Raw genomic sequence first — 20,292 nt, 5'->3', positions numbered from 1 at the left:
GCCTCAGCACCCTCTTCCCCAGTTGCCAGGCCCCCCGGCGCGCGCTTGACCGGTGCGTGCGCAGCGCGGGCGCTCGCATGCGCAACATTGCACGCCAACGGCCTCACTGCCACCGCGGTGGGGGGCGCCAGCGCCTCTCCGCGTGGGCATCAGGTGACAGCTGCCCGCTAGCCTGTAGCCTGGCGCCCGTCGCCCGTCGCCGATGCCGCCGCGCGGCGACAGGTCGAGTGCTGGGCGCGCGGGCTCGTGTGGCAGCAGTGCGCGGCTGCCCGGGCTGGCATTTATAATTGTCCGGCGTCTGCAAGGCTGGGCAGCGGCGGGCCATCCACCAGCGCCGGAGGCAGCAGAATTCACCGCCTCTCCTGTAATTTGAAACCATCGCGGCTGGCCGTTGCTTCTATTGAAAGCTAATGAGATTGTCGCAGCCAGCGCTGCCCGCCGCTGCTCCACCCCGGGCCCGCTGACTCGCGCCCTGCGAGCCATCGCCCGCAGCGGCCACGTACTCGCGCCAGCACCGCAGCGAGGAGCGGGCGTAAAAGCAAGCACGGCGCAGGCAGAAGCAACGCGACTCGCATTTGCGGTCAGCCGAGTGCGCTGGAGCTTCGAGAAGTGACGAGAGCGCGCGCAAAGCCTGCGCCAGCGCCCAGCGCGCCCGCTGCCCCTCGTCCTTGTGCCTTGCTGCCGGCGTGCAGCCAGCCTGCCTGGCGGGCTGGGCTAGCGCATCTGCCCGGAGCCGCAGGCCGCAGACGCGAAATGCGGTGCCCCTGTGCTGGGCCCAAGGAAAGGGGGCAACGGCGTTTAGTTCAAAGTCAATCCCAGTAGCGTACCGGCAGGCCGGCCAGCCGCTGATCAAGGATGTCATATCCACGCTGCTAGCCCTGCAACATCGCCCATCACGGACGCGCGACCACCGTCTTTGGGACCCATCTCAGCCCGCCTTACTTTTGGGGCAACCTAGCATCTCTCCCCAATGTTCCGCGACCGGCCCCATGTGCGACAGCGCTCGCTTGGCTGGCAAACACTCAGGGGCCGCGGCCAGCCAAGCCGCACATCCTTTTCGTCTGTGCACCGCGTTTGGGCAGCATACACCGGATCTGACCCTACCACCAGCTCAGGACGATGCAGTCACAGAGCTGGGGTCCGCCCTGTGCCAGCGAATCCGTTCGCTTACCAGAGCTCAAGCCCATCACCGCCTCTTGTGCCCGCGCGTCAAGCTATATCAGAGCCGCCTCCCGCGCGCCCGCTGCTGCCCTCCGCTCTTGTGCTCTCTGCAACACCTGCGGACAACCGCCATACCCAATTCACGATTCGCGCTCCGACTTCCCCGGCGTCCCGCAACAGGATACCCTTGCCTCCTGCAATAAGCCCGTCTGCCCTACGCCACCTAGACTAAATCTTATCGTGTCTAGATGACACAGATTAAAACGGTCATTTAAGCAGACGAGTCCCTCTTTCCCATACCAAGACCTCCAGGTCAATTCCCTTGGGATTCCTCACGCTCCTTCTGCCTTCGACGACCGCCGCCTTGCCACAACCTGCCGTGCCGTGAACACACTCCTGTCTCTCCGTCCCGCTTCAATTGGGAGCCATTGGCACGCCGCATCATGATGTCCAACTGTCGCGCCTCTCGCCGGCGCTCGTCCGTTGCGCCGGACGGCAAAGTCCCCTTCCCGTCACAGCAGCTCTTCGTGCTAGGTAAATGCTCCCCTCCCCACCTCGAGTCTGCGACACCCCGCATGCTAACCGCAACCGTTCGCCAGCATTATGCCGCATCGCCGAGCCCATCGCCTTCATGTCCATCTTCCCGTACATCTACTACATGATCTCGTCGTTCGGAATCACCAAGGACGAGAAGCAGATTGCCATGTACGCCGGCATGGTGACTTCCGCATTCGCCTTCGCCGAGTTCATGACCGGCGTCATGTGGGGACGACTCAGCGACCGCTTCGGCCGGAAGCCCATCCTGCTCACTGGACTCGCCGGCACGGGATTGAGCATGCTCATGTTCGGATTCGCGCAGAACCTTCCCATGGCGCTGCTGGCACGCGCCCTGGGCGGCCTGCTTAACGGGTGAGTTGGGTCGCACGGTCACCGACTTTTTTGCGGCTGGCGCCAAGATAGAATTTTTCTGACGTGTGTAACCCTGCAGCAACATCGGTGTGCTCCAGACGACGGTCGCGGAGGTCGTGACGGTCGAGTCGCAACAACGTAAGTGGCACTAGGCCGCGGGTTGGCCACGAGGCGTACCTTACTGACGTTGAAACGCACAGCGCGCGCCTACTCCATCATGCCATTTGTTTGGTGTCTTGGGTGAGTCCGATGTCCCACCGACGCGACCCTGTTGGGCCCGACGACTAATGATGCGCTTGCAGCTCCATAATAGGCTCTGGCCTCGGAGGCACCCTTGCTCAGCCCGCCAAGGGATACCCTACCGTGTTCCTTCCTGGATCCCTGTTCGACAAATTCCCCTACCTGCTTCCGAACCTGGTCTGCGCTGGCGTCGTGTGCTTCAGCTTGATCGTCGGCATTCTTTTCCTGGAGGAGACGCACGAGGACAAGAAGGACCGCTTTGACCTTGGGCTGGAGATTGGGAAATGGATCATGCGCAAGGTCCGCGGCCAGAGCGAGCCCGAGCTCAGCCTGGATGCGAAGAAGACCTACTTGGAGGAGGCTTGCTACCTGCTGGCGGAGGAGTCGGAGGATGAGCAGCCGCCGGGATACAGGTCGACTGAGGGATCGCCGCGCCTTCCGGGCATTTCCAGCGCAGCAGCGCTCCGCACGCCGCCCAGAGCTGCCCCGAAGCCCTCGATGCGCTCAGCGTTTACCCCGCAGGTGATGCTGAACATCGTCGGCTACGGAATCCTGGCTTTGTAGGTGGCACCCGATAGAGCGGTGCGTTTCACAAGCTAACATGCCTGCAGCCACACCATTTCCTTCGAGCAGCTTCTGCCCGTTCTTCTCAGCATGCCCGAGTCGTCGGTCCCCCCCAGCCTTCCGTTCAAGTTTCTCGGCGGATTCGCGCTCCCCACCAAGACCATTGGATTCATCCTGTCCGCTCAGGGGTTCTTCCAGATGATTGTGCAGATTTTCATCTTTCCCGTCGTCAGCCGAAAGTTCGGCCCTCTCAAGACGTTCCGTGCAGTCATCTTCGCATACCCGTTCCTGTACACTCTGACGCCGTACCTCACTCTCCTGCCGGAGACGATGCGCATGTCGGGCGTTCTCCTCGTGCTGATCTGGAAGGTAACTGCGCAGTCGCTAGCCTACCCGCCGCTGGCCATCATGCTCGCGAACTCGGCGCCTTCGAAGAAGGTCCTCGGTACTCTCAATGGCGTTGCTGCGTCGTCTGCCAGTCTCTGCCGCGCGTTTGGCCCCACGGTCTCTGGCGGTATCCAGTCTGCTGGTCTCAGTCTCGGATACTCTGGCCTCTCTTGGTGGACCTGTGCGTTCGTCGCCATCATCGGCGCGACGGAGAGCATCTGGATGCGCGAGATCAAGACGCGCTTCGAGAAGAGCGAGAGCGAGGCACCAAGCGACTTCCAGGAGGACGAGGAGGCCGGGCTTGGCGAGCCGCTCAACCCAGCGGCGCTCAGCGCGTCCAACATTGCCTCGGACGGGCCGCCGATGCAGGGCGGACAGACTCTTTACGACGGCTCGGTTTCCGACTCGGACGAGGAGTACGGCACCGTCTGCCACCCCACCAGCAAGGAGCATTTCTGATCACATTTCTTATTTGTTGTGCGGCAGGCGATGCGCACGGAGGAGGGTAATACGCATAGATCGGGAACACAAAAAAACAAAACAAAGGGCATCCGGAGTTAAGGGAAAGACATGATACCAAGCGGGCGCGGATCGTCAGCTACGAAAAATTCCCTTTTGCGATTTTCATTGGCAGGGATTTCCTATTGCCTTTTTTCTCTATTTTCCATCATCAGTTCAGCAGCAGCAGCATCACAACTCAGCATCATTGGGCGGCGTTTTGGGCGACTAGATAGAGATTCCATAGGGGGCGCCAGCCTCGACACTCGGGAGCAAGGCAGCAGGGGACCGGGGCGTTTTGCCGGGGCGTTTCATACGAGCGATGAGTTTCATGCATTATTCCAGGTGCCTTTTAGTAGCAGTCGTAGTTTTAGTTGCAGCCGCACCCCGGCCAATACCCAGCAAGCATGATTTCTTCTTCAGCACGACGCGCACGAAGCTCGGAGAGGGGATGCGTAGCACGGCTGGCGCAGCCATCAGGCCATGGGCTGCCATGGGCTGCCACGGGCTGCCATGGGCTGCGCGCGGCCGACGTGCTGGCCGGCGGCGAGCGGGCTCAGCACGCGATCGCCAGCAGCGCCGTGCGATTGGCCGGGAGCACGGCCGGCAGCAGTCGGGAGGGCGCTGTTGACGTCCTCGACGCGAGCGTGGGGCCGGGTTTGATAAGGGTTTCGGGGCCAGTGGGCCAGTGTGGAAGACTCTGTGCTTTTTCGAGAAGCTTGCCATCTGCGAAATCAGGCTCCACCGCGCCAGTCCTTGAATCCGCCCTACGAGCGCAAGCCGCCTTCCGCCGCCGCCGTCGCCCCCTGGCTCTGACGCGCCGCAGCTCACTGAACATCGCTCGGCGCCGATTCGAAGCACGCCCGCTTCCGCGTCCGCGTCGCGCCCGTCAACCCAGCAGCCCAGGCCGTCTCCCCGCGCGTTGAGCTCTCTGCTGTGCGGCACCCTCGGCCCACCTGCACCGCCTGTTTCCCGGTCCCGTGTCGCGCAACCACCGCACGCCCGCGACTTGGATGTCTTCCCGATAGAGCGGTCGCGCAAAGGACATGCGGGATGACCGCTCCCAAGCGCCCGCGAGAGGCATCCTCGACCGACGGCGCCTCGCCTGAAGACGCCAGCAGCAAGATCGAGTCGCCGACCGCCAGCGCCAGCGGCAGCCAGCAAGCGTCGTCCTTCCGAAACGTCTCGGCGTGCAACCGCTGCCGCCTGCGCAAGAACCGCTGCGACCAGCGCCTGCCCGCCTGCGCCAGCTGCGAGAAGGCCCACGTCAAGTGTGTCGGCTACGACCCCATCACCAAGAGGGAGATACCGCGAAGGTGCGTTGGCCACCGTCCCGCAACGCGCCGGGCTGCGCTGCGCCTGGTGGGGGCGGGCGGCAGGAGGAAAACTCGCATGCGCCCTGCGTGCTTCCTTTGCTGCACGCCTGCTGCTGCATGCGGCGCGGCCCGTGGCTGCTTGCCCCGGCGCAATGCCTGGAAAAGTGGGCTGTGATGTGCTGATGCTTGTGTGTTGTCTCCAACAGTTATGTGTATTACCTCGAGAGCAGGGTCGCGTACCTGCAATCGCTGCTGCGCGACAATCAAATTCCCTTTGCCCCGCCCGAGCACTTCGCTCTGAGCTACAAGCCGCCCAATGGCGAGGCAACCTTCCCCCTCGACAAGCAGGCGCGCGCTGCCCAGCGGGAAGGCCAGCTCAGCGCGCAGCATGACTCCACGGCCGCCGACGGCGCAGATACGAAGCAGCAGGAGCAGTACGACCGCGACAAGATCAACAGTATGGTATCGAATATTGGCATGGTCTCAGTGCAAGGCGCGTCCGACCCACGCTTCCTAGGCTCGACGTCTGGCATTTCCTTTGCCCGCGTCGTCTTTGCTGCCGTCAAGAGCTCCGTGTCCGGCGCGTCGTCAGAGAAGGGCAGCGTGCGTGCCAGCAAGCCCCTGCCCGGCGCCGCCGTCGCCAATGGCACCTCCATGAGGGATTCCTTCTTCGGTCTCCACACCAAGCCCGCCATTCGCCAAGCCCCATTTCCCGAGCGTGACCTGGCGCTGAAGCTCGTTGAGCTGTACTTTGAGCATGCTAATCCGCAGATCCCAATCCTCCACCGCGGCGAGTTCATGACCATGTTTGAGCGCGCCCTGGCCACCGAGCCCAAGGATCGCACGAGTCGCGAGCTGTACATGCTGAACATCGTCTTTGCCATCGGTGCTGGCATCATCATGGGCAGCTCCGACGCCACGTCCGAGTCGCCTGATCCCGAGGCAAACAACGCATCACAGAAACCCTCGCAAACCCCACCCCCGGGCAAGCGACGCAGGCTTGCGAGCGTGCAACATCAGCCCGAGGAGTACCACGCCTCCGCTATTGTCCACCTCGAGAGCTTCCTGTCCTCATCCCCGTCTGTCGATCGCCCGGACGGCTTTGGTGGCGGTCTGGAGGAGCTGCAGGCCGTATTGCTCCTTGCCGGGTTTGCTCTGCTGAGACCCGTTGCACCAGGTTTGTGGTACATCACAGGTGTAGCCGTGAGATTGGGCGTCGATCTCGGCCTCCACTACGAAGACGGCGCGGGCATTGACGGCCCCGGCGGTGACGACGCCAGCTTGTCAAATCCTGGACATCCGTCTGATGACGTGCCTGGAGCAAACAATGCCGTGAGACTCGACCCGAAAGAGCGAGGAAGGCGGCAGTGGGTTCGTGACCTCCGCCGCCGCCTCTGGTGGTGCGTGTATTCGTTCGATCGCCTCGTGAGCACCTGCGTGGGCAGGCCCTTTGGCATCACTGACCAAGTCATCACCACCGAGTTCCCCTCTTCGCTTGACGACCGGTACATCACCCGGGAGGGCTTCCTACAGCCACCAGGAGGCAGTGAGAAGCCGACATACAAGTGTGTGTCATATCATTATCTTCGGCTGCGTCTCCTCCAATCGGAAATCCTCCAAGTGTTGCAGCACCGCCAGACACAGCAGGCGCGCGCCATTGGAGCGAATCAAGGCAACGATTTCATGCACACAAACTTGCCTTCTCCATTCCTCTCTAAGTTCGACTCCTTCCTGTCGTGGCGCCGGGATATCGACCGCCGGCTCTGGGAATGGAAGGAGTCATCACCCACGCAGATGGACACGGGCGTCCAGTTCTCACCGCTCTTCTTGGAGCTCAATTACTGGCAAGCCGTCATCATGCTGTATAGACAGAGCTTGAGTGTGCCACCTGTGCTGGCAGATGAGCTGAGATCTACTGAAGATGATGTGTCAAGTCCGTCAATGGTGAACCTAGAGGAGCGCGAAGACGAAGAGCATGTCTTCTTGAAGGTAGCAGAGGCTGGACAAAAGGTGCTGAAGCTGTATCGTCAGCTGCATAGGGTGCACCTGGTGAACTACACCTTTCTGGCGACTCATCACTTGTTCATGGCAGGTAGGTTCCCCTCTCCAGCATTCAGAAGCGAGCTCGGCGACTCTCCACGCCGGACGCACTTGTTGGACACGTTTGACTGCGCTGTCATGAAGACGAGACAAAGCGACGAGCACAGCGTCTTCGTGGATGCGTGCTAGTTTCCCCTTTGCTACGGAGCGTCCTTCGCCACAGTCTTTCCAAACTGGAAACTCGCCGGCCGGCGTTCGTGCTTCATGCTAACATTGTGCTCAGGCATTTCATTTCTGTATGCAATTTGGCATTCGCCGGTGGTCCGAAGTCACTTGGTAAGTTTGATTACCCAATATCGAGGCGCCTTTCTAATATGTGCTAGTCCCTTGACGATGTCGATTTCACTGTACTTGCGGCAACGTCCGTCCTCGGCGATCTCATTGAGAAATGCCCACCCGCCGAAGCATGTCGGGATGCTTTTGATCGCATGAGCAAAGCCACGATTCAAATGTGCATGTCCACAACCGGCTTCGGACCGCAAGCGCTTGCCCACAGCCGTGCAAAGCAAGCGAATACTTACCACTCATCGCCGAACTTTTCTGCTGGAGAGCAACAACAGCCCACAGCCTCGCCAACCACAGAACACGCTCGTGGCGTCAACCGGTCAGGCTATTTCCCTGGCCCAACTGCCAACCCACAGTATAGCTCGCGGAAGCAACACCCGCGCTTCGACATGAATTTACGAGATCTTTTCAGCGACGATGAAAGCGAGTCTCGGCTCAGACGGCCAAGCCTTGGGCTGGTAGGGATGCGGCCCTCTAAATCCATGCAGAGTCAGCAAATCAAGCAGGAACCGCCGCGGCCGGTAACGTCTTCGGCCAGTTTCGTATCACCGGAAACGCGCCAGTTCAGCACGGTGCAGGCAGATACGCAGCTGCAGACGTCGGCGGCGACGTCGCCAGTACAGCTTCAGCAGCGTCCCACTCACCAGCGCCACCACTCGCATCAGCAGCAAATGCGCCAGCAGCAGCCACACATCTCGCCGTACACACAGCAACAGACGTCGCCGTACACGCCCACTTACGGCCCGAATGTGGCGGTGCAGCACCAGCAACAGACGGCATCGGCGTACCCCGACCTTGGTCAGCCATCGTTTTCCGACCTTGACTTCCTCGACGCGTTCCAGCCTGGCGGCGCCAGTGCCGAAGTCGGGGGCGGCGGAAACATGGATCTAGGCTTTGGCATGCAACTGGACGATGTTGCAGGAGCGAACAATCATGACTGGAGTGACGGCAACGCTTTCGACCTGTTTGACGGGTTCTTCTTCGGGCAGGGACCCGGCGCACCGGGAGGGCTGTAAAGGGACATGAAGGTTGCACAAGCAAAAAAGGGAAAAGTTGGGTATGGTTGGTAGCTGTGCTGCTATCTGGAGGTTCTTTGTACCTCTTTCATTGTTGATGTGATATGGGCTCGGGGTATGAATTGCATGACTCTAGGATAGGAACATGGGAATGTGTATAGATGGTTGAGTGGATATCGGGACGTTGTTGGGGGGTTTTGCTTCTCTGCTTCGTTGAACATTTTGAACGGCAAAAACGCACAAAGGGTCTGAATGATTATCGGTCCTTTCTCCATTGGGGTCTTATCTCGGGGTGGCACAGTAGATGTCTTGGTTTCGGCCCCGGTACCCACCGCCATTGTTTGTTTCTCACGGGAGTTATTTGGGCATCTTTTTACTCGTTCCAGTACCCTCTCTTGTTAATGGGCTGTTTGATGCCGATGTACAGGGCGTTATATACCTGGTGCTGCCTGCTACTCCCCCTCTCTTTCCCTCTCTGTGTAGCTGTGAATGAGCTTCACACGTTCACGTCGATTGATGAATGAAGGAATGTCCCAATCAACACGCTTTGAAGCGATGGTATTAAATCTAACTTGTCCATACGACTTGGTATAGTCGCGAGAGACAAACGGCTCGCTCTGCTATCTTCAAACACAAACCTTCACCCTCGCCCATTTGGAGCTTGGAAAGATATAACCACAACAGTTGAAATTAGCACAGGCGGCGGACGCAATGTCGTTGCTTGTCAGCACCGATAAGAGTTTCACAGGTCCACAACAGCGCGTGCTGCAGCCACAAGGGTCAAAGACAAAGCGGGGTGCGTTCACTTGGCATGAGTCAGACGTCATGGCGGACGTCGTTCAACGGTGTCGGTTTCTGGCGTGCGGGCTTGAACAGCCATTCCGTGCCGCAGCTGCCTTCTCGGTGTTCTAACGGAAAGAGGAAGGTCACCGGGAGAAGTTGAGGATCGGTGTCTCATCGTGGCCGGAGCACAAAGCAGGTGCAGCTCGCATCGTACAAAACTGGGACGGTTTGATCGGCAGCTTAAAGCCACCATTGAGCTGCATCTTGCACCTGTCCGCTTCAACCTCGACTCGGCCTTTACAATGGCTTCGCCCCAGGAACGCCGCTGCCGCATTCGCGAGCTGCTGCCCAACCTGCAGCTCGGCCGCTACCCCACCGGTCCCAAGAACTCGCTCACAGACGTGCCGGGCGTGCTCTGCCACACGCAGTCCATCATCAAGCCGGCGACGTCGACACATGGAGCCATCAACACCGGCGTCACCACCATCGTGCCGCGCCGGGATTTCTTCAACCAGGCGTGCTACGCGGGCGTCTTCCGGCTGAACGGGTCGGGCGAACTGACGGGCTCGCACTGGATCGAGGAGACGGGCCTGCTGCACTCGCCCGTGGTGCTGACCAACAGCTTCGCCGTGGGCGCCGCCTACCAGGGCATCTACGAGTACTGCATCCCGCGCCACCGCGACCCGGAGAGCGGCGCCGCCGACTGGTTCCTGCTGCCCGTCGTGGGCGAGACGTTCGACGGCATCCTCAACGACATCGCCGCCCTGCCCGTCACGCCCGCCCACATCGTCGCCGGCCTCGAGGCTGCGTCCGACGAGCCCGTGCCCGAGGGCAACACGGGCGGCGGCACCGGCATGCTCTGCCACTGGTTCAAGGGCGGCACCGGCAGCGCCTCGCGCGTCGTGGCCGCCGACACCAGCGCCCGACAGCCCTCGTACACGGTCGCAGCCCTCGTGCAGGCCAACTACGGCCGCATGCGCGACCTGCGCATCGGGGGCGCGCCCATCGGCCGGCTGCTGGACGACGACCTGGTGGCCGCGACGCAGGACCTGCCCGCCGACGCGTCCGTCACGGACCGGCTGGCCGCGCTGGGCCGCGTGGCGGCGGCCAAGGACAAGAAGGACGGCAGCATCATCATCGTGCTGGCCACCGACGCCCCGCTGCACCCGCTGCAGTGCCAGCGCCTGGCCAAGCGCGCGACAATGGGGCTCGCCCGCGTCGGCGGCAACGCCCACAACCAGTCCGGCGACGTCTTCCTCGCCTTCAGCACCGCCAACGAGGTGCCGGTGCAGACGCTGACGGCGGGAGAGTCAAAGGTGGATCCGTGGAAGCCGCGGCCGTTGAGCGTCGACGTCGTCGACGACCAGACGATTAACGCCCTGTTCGAGGCCACGGCCGACGCGGTCGAGGAGGCCATTTTGAATGCCCTGTGCATGGCTGAGACCATGACGGGGCTGGGCGGGTTGAGGGTGGAGGCGCTGCCGCTGGCGAAGGTCAAGCAGATGATGGAGAAGTACCTGTGAAATGTGCTGGGAACAAGGGACGGGGCAGTGCAGCACTCACGCCGTAACTACCATGGTCAGCTGGCTGCTGCGAAGGGCGGTGTTGCCTTTTTTCGCCGGACAAGTCTCGTCACCGGCCTACCACGGCTCTGCCAAGGAGGGGCGTTCATACGCTTGAGCCGCCCCCACTAGGCGGGCCGACCGAAGATGGAAATCACTCTTATTCATATGACCGCCTCGAATGCCCTCGTGAGCGACTTATCTTCCGTCTCTTCTCTGTCTACCCAACTCATGCGGATTTTGCACCCTCCGTCAGCCTCGAGCTCTTTCCTTTCCCCCATCGCCTAGCCCGAGCAACTGCTCCCAGCCCCTCGGGCAGGTACAGGTGAACAAGCGTTGAATCCCCATGGATGAAGAAAGTCGCCCGCCCTCCCAAGAGACCATCGGGCCCAACGCATCCTTGGACTTTGAGCCAATTACTCCGTCCCCAATCGTCAGGCCGTCCCAAGTGTTCAACCAACTCACATTTCCGAAGAAGCTTGCCCGACCTACACTACTGGTCGTCCGCCAGAGGTGTCCCGTCACGCGCGCCGATGAGCACGAGGACGATGAGCGACAGCCTCTGCTCCCCCATCGAAATGATGAGCAGAGAGACTTACGCTCTCAAAGTTGCCATGACTCCGCGATAGAAGTCTATGGGTTTGAAGCAAAGAATGTCGGAGGCTTGGATCGTCTTCTGACGGTGATCCGACGTGTGGCTGCCTCCATGGCTCTAGCCGCTTATCATACTATCTCCTTTACGACCAAGCTTTTCTACTGTGCCGCCCGCACGAACCTCTCTTGCACCAGTTGCTTTCTCATTTTCGTTCCACTGGGTTTACTCAGCAGCTGGATGGGATGGGGGCCAGTGGTCGTCATGCTGCTCAATGCACTAGCCGTTAGTTCCGCTGCGTTTATGACTTCCGCTCTCTTCGAGGACATGGGCAGCATCATGCCAGGCCCAAGCATCCACGCATTCATCGCGGATATGTTGTTCTCGAATGTTGCCTGGCTTTGTGTGAGCATATCAAATACCCGGGAACGTGCATGAGCTAAGAAGCTGACCATTCCAACAGGTTGGTATCTTCGCCCTCAGCAATGAACAATACCCAATAATTGCTTTTATCATCCCAGGAAGTATCCTGACCCGTAGCCTCCTTGGCCTCGGCCTAGGCCTCATTTCCGGCGGCTTATCTTCACGCATCCATCATGACGACGCTCCAACCATGGCACTGTATTCTTCACTCAAGATGGCGGGTCTGGTGCCCTTCTTTATCTGCAGCCTTCTCACCCTTGCGTTCCGCAACGATAACGACAACGACAATGACGATCACATCCCTCAATCCCCAGATAGCAGAGACCACATGCTCTTCTTCTCCCGCGGCAGCGCTATCGTCTCGCTCATCGGCTACCTCCTCGCCCACCTCTTCCTCAACATCACACACGCGGCTCCTGTCCCCCCGACACCACCCACCGTCCCGAGATCCGCAGCCGAACGCACAGCACATCCTCGCTCCCCCATCCATCATCCCACACCGACCCTCGCCTTCCTCGCCTCCCTGCTCTTCACCATCCTCGCCTCCAACAACCTCGTCCACGCCCTCGCCACGCTCTCCGCCGACTCCCACAACCGCCTCGCCCTCGCCCCCCTCCCCTCCCCTTGTCCCAACCCCCTCGCGATGACGACGCCCTTCTTCCACTCGGTCCTCCTCCCCCTCCTCCTCAACCACGCCGAACTCGTCGCCGCCATCAAAGTCCCCCACCGCCACCTCCACGAGGATGACGACGACGACCACCACCGCCGCCGCAACCGCAACCCCCACCACGTCCTCGCGGTGCTGACGGAAGCGCCGACGGCGCACGCCGCGCTCGCCCTCGTCCCTTCGCTCGTGCTGCTCGCCTGGATCTTTGGCGGCCGCGACGTAGGTCTAGAGATTGGCCGATTCGGAGGCGGAGGCGGAGGCGGGGGCGGGGGCGGTACCGGCAAAGGCGAGTACGGCCATCATGGCCCCTCGTCGTCGTTGTCGTCGTCGTCGTCGTCGGCCACGCTTTCAAAACTGCTGATGCTGCTGCTGTGCGGACTGGGGGCTTGGGTGGGCAGCATAGTCGTGGCCGGGCGCCGGGGAGGGCGGTTGATGGTGCTGAAGGGCTCGGTGCTGGTTTCCTTGTAAGTGGCGTAAGGGGTGTGGTGTATTCCCGCCCCTTCCCCCCCCCGGTCATTTCTTCTTTTGACTATTGTGCTTTTTGCTCCCGAGTGTATGTATGTACATTTTACTAACTCTTTTGGCAGATATATCATCATGGCCACCGCGGTCTTTCTCCTTCCCTGAGTTGTACATATGTGAAGAAGGGGAGGGTTTCGATGCGAGTCCGTTTCGCTGACCTCGTTTGATGCTGCTGTGCTTGGATCACGTCAAGAGGTTTTTTTTTTTTTTTGGAAGTCTGGCTGGATCCGTCAGTTGCAGCAGCCACGGTGAGTGACGAAAGAAATTGACTCTCCTACATGGGGCGGCAGAGTACCTACGTCTGGATGTATTTGTATAGCTTTCATGCTCACATCATCTGCATCCAGATCTCTACTTCGGCCACTCATGAAGGTCGGTTGAACTTACATCCACATCGGCACACTTGTTTCGACTGCCAACACCAAGGAACCTCTCCGTGGGTCAATTTCTTTCATCACCCACCGTGCAGTTTGGCGAAAGTGCTGTATGTTACCCTGCATTGTAGGCCAGAAAAGTCGTAGCCCTTGTTATATTAATAGATCACCGCGCCTACTCGAAAGAATTGGCGATCTTTTCGCATTAGTCCCTACCAGAGTGGAGTAGAAGCGTCAAGTCCATTAGACATAAGCACGCCTGACAAGAAATGTGTGAAAGGGAAAACCAGTAAAGGCACAGAGCGAAGGGGGAATCATTCGTGAAAGTCCCGCTGCAAAATGATGACAAATAAGCCTCCACGCGCGCTCGCCCGTGTCCCCGGAAATGCCGCCGTTAAAATTCTCTATCCCCGTTCTCTTTCTCCTGCTCGCTCGTCAAACTTTGCCATCGTGAACGATCATATTGGGAATCCGCCAGGACCAGCAGCTCAACCAGTTATCCTGGAGTTCTTTTGTGCACGCATAGAGATGATAACAAAGTAAAAGAGGTTGGTGGAGCCCAGCATCACCGCCAATCATCCCATTTTCCGCAACCTCATTCCTGCCCTTGGCACCGTCAATGCCCTCATTTGTCATTTCTTTGTCATATCACGGCTTAGAAGTCCAGAAACTAGTCGTCCGCCAGCAGCGGCGCCCTTTCCCGGTCCTCGCTGACAATTTCTCCACGTTTGAACGGGTCTTGGCCGAGGAAGCCGGGAACACCGACAGCCAGTGAAAGAACGAAAAGGACGGCCATGATCACGAAGGCGAAGATCCACTGAAAGGCGATGATCTTGGTAAAGAACTGCGAAACACCGATAGCTGTTCCAAACGCCTTGTGTCAGGCCCTTTGCAATGCAGTGTCATTCGATGAACGGTAGTCTTACCAGCTGCGAGCACCGACAGCTCGAAACCCATGGTGTAATCCTTGTACACCACCAAGAAGAAGCCACCGTAGACCAGAATGCCCCAGATGAAGATGTTCGCGACGATCCTAGCCGGAAGATTGTGTGCGTGTACGGCTGCGGCGCCGCACCAGTAGAGCGCGACAAAGTTCCATGCCAGCGGTCCACTCACGACTGCGATATGGATGGCGCGCGGAGTGGTGCTATGGCGGAAGTAGGCGGCCGAGAGGTTAAAGAAATTGATGACCAGTAGGAGCTCGCCGAGCCAGAAGAACGAACGCACCCAGAGCTGGATGAAGCCGAACAGGAACAGGTTGTGGACAATGAAGTGGCCACCAACGTTCGTCGCGGCCTTCACCGTTTCGCGTTCTGCCGAGTACAGGTGCCACGAGTAGCCAATCTGTAGGATGAAGAGAACGAGCCAGTAGATGGACGTGATGATGGGGTTCATGGAGAAGGGAGTGTGGTGCGCGCTGTTCTGTCCCCATATGGTGTGCCTTGGTCCCTGGCCTTCATGCGGCTTGGCGAAGGTGTAGTAGAACGCATGGACGACGACAACGATGTAGGAGATTGCGGTAAGGATTTTGAGGGTAACAACGCGCTCGACGGTGGGGTCGGAGTGGGTTTTGAACGGGTTGACTGAGTGCGATCTGTCAGTGTTCTGGGCACTTCTGTTCGCAAAGAATTGATGAGAGATAAATGTCGTTGTGAGCGAGTCAGAGCCCAGTTGATCTCCAAGCCCAGCCTAATGTAGTAAGAAAGTGGCATGACAAAGGCATGACCAGTGCATGATGAGCTGAGAAGACGCGCAAAGTGATCATGGGATCCTTCTTCTCCAGAGTGGAAGCAGTCACCACCTACCGGAATGAACGCCGTCATGAACGCGACGAAAGACACCGTTCCGGGTGTCGCCATTGGATTCGGACATGGTGGCTGGCGGGGCGTTGGCCGGAGATTGGGGGTTCAATGGGTGTGGTGTGGTGTCCTCTGTGTTGCCGTGCGTGGGCGTTGCGGGGAGAGGAGCACGACGGCGGGACAAAGGAGGGAGTAGGGTGTCTGGTGCGTGAGGCAGGAAGGCCTGGGGGCCTTTTAAAGGGCAATGGCGCGAGTTGGCAGGCGGGCTCTCGCGTGGTTCCACAGGCGGCAGCTTCCCAACGTCATTGGCTTGGCGTGTTGCGAGCCCGGGCAGGCAGGATTGCCAAAACGCGGGGTCTGCGGACGTTGTCGCAGCTTTGGGCAGGGATCGCGCCGAACGGCCGGGAGCCAGCGAGCGCTAGGCCGCACGCGTGGGCAACACGCCCACCCTGCCCAGGCCTCCAAGCCAACTGGTCGACTCTGTGACTGTCCTCACGCGTCCGCCCCGTCGCTTACGCGCTTGCATTGCATCAGAGCGGCGTAATGCCTCCTAGCCACCGCCCCCTCCGCTGTTGCAACGGCTGCCGTCGACCGCGGCCACTGGTAAATTGCGCAACGGCCATGGCACCGGCCGACCGCTCACATCGCAGCTTGCCGCGCTTTCCCACCCAGCCCCGCTCCATCCACCCATCCACCCATCCACCTCTCGTCACACTAGCGCGCTTACTGCATCAGGACCTGTGCGAAGAGCCAAAGAAAGCACGCCGTTGTCTATTTGTGGGAAATCCGTGGGTATCTCTGAACACTGCCCTAACCAATTCCTCCTGTACTAGCAAAAATGCAACCCGAGACCCCATTGACGACTGTATCAACTGCGCCGAGAAACAAGCAAAGGGAAAAGCCAGCAGCTGAAGTGGCGAGAGAGCAACGGCAGGAAACCAGAGCTGCCCTTCGGTCCAAAGAAATGAAGCGGTAACGGGGTACAACAACGGGGCAAGTAGCTAGGTGTTGGGGCATGAACAATCACCCCTGTGCAACGGTTGCACACGCACAAAAAAGAACGCCTTGCGCATGGCATAAGCACCCACTCCCCGGGCAAAATGCGAGAACTGTAATGGGGTCTCAGAGAAGAAGAAGAAGGAGAAAAACGTGGCCAAGGAACCGGGCGCGCAAGTGGAGACGATTGGTATCCTGCACCAAGGCTCGATGCGTCAAAGCTGGCAAGCTCGGGAGCTGCGCCCTCGTGTGACGGGCCGGGACCGCATCACGGCGTCGGACAGATCATGCCCCGGAGCGGCGCGGTCGAGAACGCTCGGGCTCCACTCCCCGATGTCCCATTCACCAGCGATCGACGATGATGCGAATCGCCCGTGATCCCCGGCGCAGGGTAGCCTCGCCCTCAATCCTTGGCTTCAGGAACATCCGGCATGTTCCTCACATCCTCCGCCGTTTCCTCGCGCTCAGTGACGACACTGTCAGCCCCGGTCTTCGAGCTCGTAGGCGGCCCGAACGGAATGAAGCTGTTGGAGCTAAACACAGGCAGTGCTTGCTTTTGCTTGTGGTCCGGCGATGATGGAGGTGGCCCCTGCGATCGACCGCCAGCTTCAGGGTCCGAGTTCGGCGGCAGCCACTGCAGGGCCACTGTCTGCTGCGCTTCACCTGCGTCAGCTTCAGTCGTGGCTGTACCACCATGTCCACTCTCTGCCGGCTCGTATTGGATGAACTGCGGCATGGTCGCCGGGGGAGGCGGAGGAGGCGAGTCGGGCCGCGGCGTCACCTCTGGAACATGCACAGGTCCAGCCGTCTCAAGGAGGCCCTGCGGTGTCGATCCTTCCGAGAGCTCAGAAGGTGAGGCTAGCGACGGCGGGAACGAGTTCTTGATCCGCTCTGCCATGTTTTCGATGGACGCGCGAGAGAGAGCCCGTCCGTGCTGTGGCTCCAGTCCCCCTGGGACAGCCAGCGTTGACTCTGAAACCGCAACTGCAGGGTCAGACTGGTTGGACGTAGACGTGTAGGACACAATGGACATTGCATCCTCCGTGTGTTCCGACGGAGGCGGCGTGGGCTTTAGCCCAATCACATCTTTCGCCTCATTCGCATCCTTTGCCTTCTTTGCATCTTTCGTCTCCTTCGTCTCCTTCGTCTCCTTCATCTCCTTCGTCTCTTTTGCGCCAGCTCTCCTTGACGCTCCCACCGTCTTGGTGCTGCGAGCAGCTGGTGCCTTTTTAGTGGTCTTGGGTGCGGCTGGCTTCTTGGTGTCATTCTCAGACGCAGCAGCAGCTGCCTGGCGGGCATCATGCTCTTCCTTGGTGGGCATCTTCAACGTAATTCTCTTAATGCCCGAAGTAAGCTGATCCACGTCATCGCCAGAACTCTCTGCCTTTCCCTTGGCTGTCTTTGTTGCAGCAGAAGCCTTGTTCGGTTGCGCATAGTTTGAGGCTCTAGAGGCAATGGGCCTCGGTGGTTGCTTCGCGGTGGCGTCTGGCTTGGTCGTCTTTGGGGCTCTAGTCTTCTTCACTTGTACCCCATTCGCAGGCGGTTGCCTTGATGCGACCGTCGATGCTTTGCCAGTTGGACATTCTCCAGCGACGGAGCCCATTTCAGAAACAAGACTTTGTCTCCGTTGGAGTTGAGGAACGTCGGGTAGGTCATTGTCTCTTCCAGCAGGGTAATCGCCCATCGTTCGCCGGCGATCAGCATCTAATGTGGACAATGGTTGGGATCTTTCGTCGTCCGATGGGGCCTCAGAGTAGTCGGTAACCTTTGGCTTCCTCTCGCGCAACTGCCTCCCACCAGTAGGATTGACAGGAACCTCAGGTGGAAGTAACTTGTCCTTTTTGCTGCGCGGCTCGGCAAGTTCTTCAGGTCTGAAGCTCTTCGTCTGACGGTCACTGGGCACAAGCAGCTTGCAGAGCTCATGAGCCGCAACGATCCAGTTGACATCCGGTGGCGGGGGTGTGGGAGGTCTCGGAAGCTCTCTAATCGGGACTAGGTGTCCAGAAGCGTTACGGATGAACTTTTCCGGGTCAACAACCTTCGCAGTGAATGACTGAGTAGGCGTTGCAAAGTTGCCCTGCTGCCCTCTCTGTTGCTTCTTGGGAGCAGCCGGAGGAGGGGGGTAAACCATCGTTTCAAGCGCCGTCAGGTTGGCCTCGTGCCACCATTCGACGTTGTAGCGAAGCGTTTGCTCCCCGTTCTCGTATGCTTGCTGTAGAGCTGTGCGATCGATCATCATTCCGTTGAGCGCAGCAGTTTCCTTCCTCGTAGCGGGGACCTTCTGGCCCTCGCAGAGACCGCTCAGATGGCTTAGAACACCACTGGCCAAAGCGCGGTCGCTGTAGCCACCCTCGAGCACACTAATCACCCTACCGTCAACCCCAAGATTCTCTTCTTGAGACAACTTGACGATGTCGTGCGTAAAGCGGGCGTAGAAATCAGTAGGCACATTGACTTTGTGCCTCTGCATTCCCTGGCCTTCCCACTCGCTCGCATCGAATCCGGCAGAGATGAATATTGCAGCCTTAGGTTGCGGCTGGTTTGGTGAAGCGCGAAGGTGCTGTGAGTGTGCTCGTAGGAAATCTCGAGCCTTCTCGAGCAGGGTCAGGTATCGAGTCTCGTACAACTTCCAGAATTCCTCTTCGGTTTTCCAAGGCTGGAGGTGCACGTTCCAGACAGTCTGGCCGTGAGCGTTCTCGATGCACAGACTGGCCGCCTGGACCTTATCGATCTCGCCATACTCGCAAGGATATGAGTTGATATCGTGAAGACTAAAGTAGCCAATCTGAGTCTTCTTCTGAGGCGGTGCGTTCTTAGGCTGTTTGGCAGGCATGTTTGCCACTTTGGTGTTACGCTCCCAGGCGATTGCCTGAGAGCCATCGCCATGATGAAGGTCGAAGTCAATGATCGCAGCATGCGTGAGCCCGTGGGTCTGGGCTGCATACTCGATGCCAACATGCACGTTGTTCAGCCAGCAGAAACCTGACGGAAAGTCCGCTGAGCAATGGTGTCCGGGAGGGCGCACACATACGAAGGCATTGCGTGGCTTGTCCTTGGTGCCTGCGAAAACGGCATCGATGCCGTCGCAAACGCCACCAAGAGCACCCTGGAAGGCATTCAAGGACTCTGGGGAGAGATATAGGTCTCCCTCGTGGAACTTCTCCTTCTCAGGCTGGCCAGGTTCGTCTGTCCTGACAAGCTCCTTTCCGTTCAACGCCAACTTCTCTGTGGTGGTGTTGCACATGGTCTGCAATTCCGCCATCCACTTGGTTCCATGTACATTTGTCACGATAGGGGATGTAATATCGAGCGTGCGGGACGTGCGCCGGATCGTAAACGGGAGCTCCTTGGGCGGGTCGCGCTTCGGGTGCGGTGCATGCGGACCGCCTGCATGTCTCTCGGCGAACCTCACGTAGGCCGTTGATATTCCCAGAATGCCGGCGTGAATGCGCTCCGGGCGCTCAACGATCATGCTAAGCGCCGACTTGGTGGCCTTCGGGCGCGAGAAACGGTGACCGTAGCAAGCATCGTGCAGAATAACGACCGTTTGTGTAGAGAGTTCCTCGCCCTTGTGGTATTCAAGCTCTTTCGCGAAGTAGTCGCAGGCGACCTTCTGTGCCGTGAGCGGCACGGGCTCCTCGGCGGGGACGGAACGCGGGGACGCCAGCGCCGCGGACGAGGTGGATCTGAGGTTGCCGGATGTGCGTCGCGTCACGGACTTTCTAGGGGTATGGGTGCTTTCGGCGGCGGCTCCCTGGAGCGAGACTATGGAGCTGCGGCGCGAAAGCGCGGGCGACGCTGGGCGCACACCGAGGCTGCTTGCGCTGCGGTTGAGCGGGCTAGGGAGAGGGGCGCCGGGCGACTTGGGAATGCGATTATAGTAGGAGCTGGAGCGGCGGTGCGGCGAGTCCATGGCGGGCGACGGAGGCAACGAGGGCCGCGCAGCGGTGTTTATGGTCAGGCGACTGGAGGGCTTCGCAGGCTGCGGGTCGGGGTCGGGTTTTGGAGGGACTTGTAGCGAGCGAGGGGTTGGTTCGGCTGTCGCAGTGGGCGGGTCGGCAGCCGTGTCGGAGGAGGAGTCGTTCTCCATGGCGGAGG

At 59.6% G+C, this 20,292-nt stretch overlaps 6 protein-coding genes across 6 annotated transcripts; 4 read left to right on the top strand and 2 right to left on the bottom strand.

The window, feature by feature from the left end:
• Positions 1-1,607: 1,607 nt before the first annotated feature.
• On the top strand, positions 1,608-3,720 carry BKCO1_7200041 (mfs multidrug transporter; the record flags this gene model as incomplete). Its single annotated transcript, XM_020278848.1, has 6 exons — positions 1,608-1,695; positions 1,761-2,070; positions 2,150-2,208; positions 2,271-2,310; positions 2,373-2,870; positions 2,922-3,720. The coding sequence occupies 6 exons, from the start codon at positions 1,608-1,610 to the stop codon at positions 3,718-3,720; spliced, it is 1,794 nt and encodes a 597-aa protein (XP_020126059.1).
• A 1,092-nt stretch (positions 3,721-4,812) lies between these two features.
• BKCO1_7200040 (fungal specific transcription factor domain containing protein) lies at positions 4,813-8,476 on the top strand (the record flags this gene model as incomplete). Its single annotated transcript, XM_020278847.1, has 4 exons — positions 4,813-5,075; positions 5,282-7,167; positions 7,399-7,451; positions 7,499-8,476. 4 exons carry the CDS (start codon positions 4,813-4,815, stop codon positions 8,474-8,476), a joined length of 3,180 nt encoding a protein of 1,059 aa, XP_020126058.1.
• Positions 8,477-9,561: 1,085 nt separating this feature from the next.
• BKCO1_7200039 (peptidase family t4 protein) lies at positions 9,562-10,782 on the top strand (the record flags this gene model as incomplete). The annotated part of the gene is made up of 1 exon (XM_020278845.1): positions 9,562-10,782. One exon carries the CDS (start codon positions 9,562-9,564, stop codon positions 10,780-10,782), a length of 1,221 nt encoding a protein of 406 aa, XP_020126024.1.
• Positions 10,783-11,167: 385 nt separating this feature from the next.
• BKCO1_7200038 (calcium proton exchanger) lies at positions 11,168-13,130 on the top strand (the record flags this gene model as incomplete). The annotated part of the gene is made up of 3 exons (XM_020278844.1): positions 11,168-11,818; positions 11,877-12,967; positions 13,091-13,130. 3 exons carry the CDS (start codon positions 11,168-11,170, stop codon positions 13,128-13,130), a joined length of 1,782 nt encoding a protein of 593 aa, XP_020126025.1.
• Positions 13,131-14,069: 939 nt separating this feature from the next.
• BKCO1_7200037 (atp synthase f0) lies at positions 14,070-15,271 on the bottom strand (the record flags this gene model as incomplete). The annotated part of the gene is made up of 3 exons (XM_020278843.1): positions 14,070-14,260; positions 14,326-14,982; positions 15,205-15,271. The coding sequence occupies 3 exons, from the start codon at positions 15,269-15,271 to the stop codon at positions 14,070-14,072; spliced, it is 915 nt and encodes a 304-aa protein (XP_020126027.1).
• A 1,326-nt stretch (positions 15,272-16,597) lies between these two features.
• BKCO1_7200036 (histone deacetylase) lies at positions 16,598-20,284 on the bottom strand (the record flags this gene model as incomplete). Its single annotated transcript, XM_020278842.1, has 1 exon — positions 16,598-20,284. One exon carries the CDS (start codon positions 20,282-20,284, stop codon positions 16,598-16,600), a length of 3,687 nt encoding a protein of 1,228 aa, XP_020126063.1.
• Positions 20,285-20,292: the final 8 nt, after the last annotated feature.

The sequence above is a fragment of the Diplodia corticola genome, assembly GCF_001883845.1.
Source record: "Diplodia corticola strain CBS 112549 chromosome Unknown scaffold72, whole genome shotgun sequence".
Lineage (NCBI taxonomy): Eukaryota > Fungi > Ascomycota > Dothideomycetes > Botryosphaeriales > Botryosphaeriaceae > Diplodia > Diplodia corticola.
Note: the sequence above shows the minus strand (reverse complement) of the source record. Positions and strands in the feature narration are given on the sequence as shown.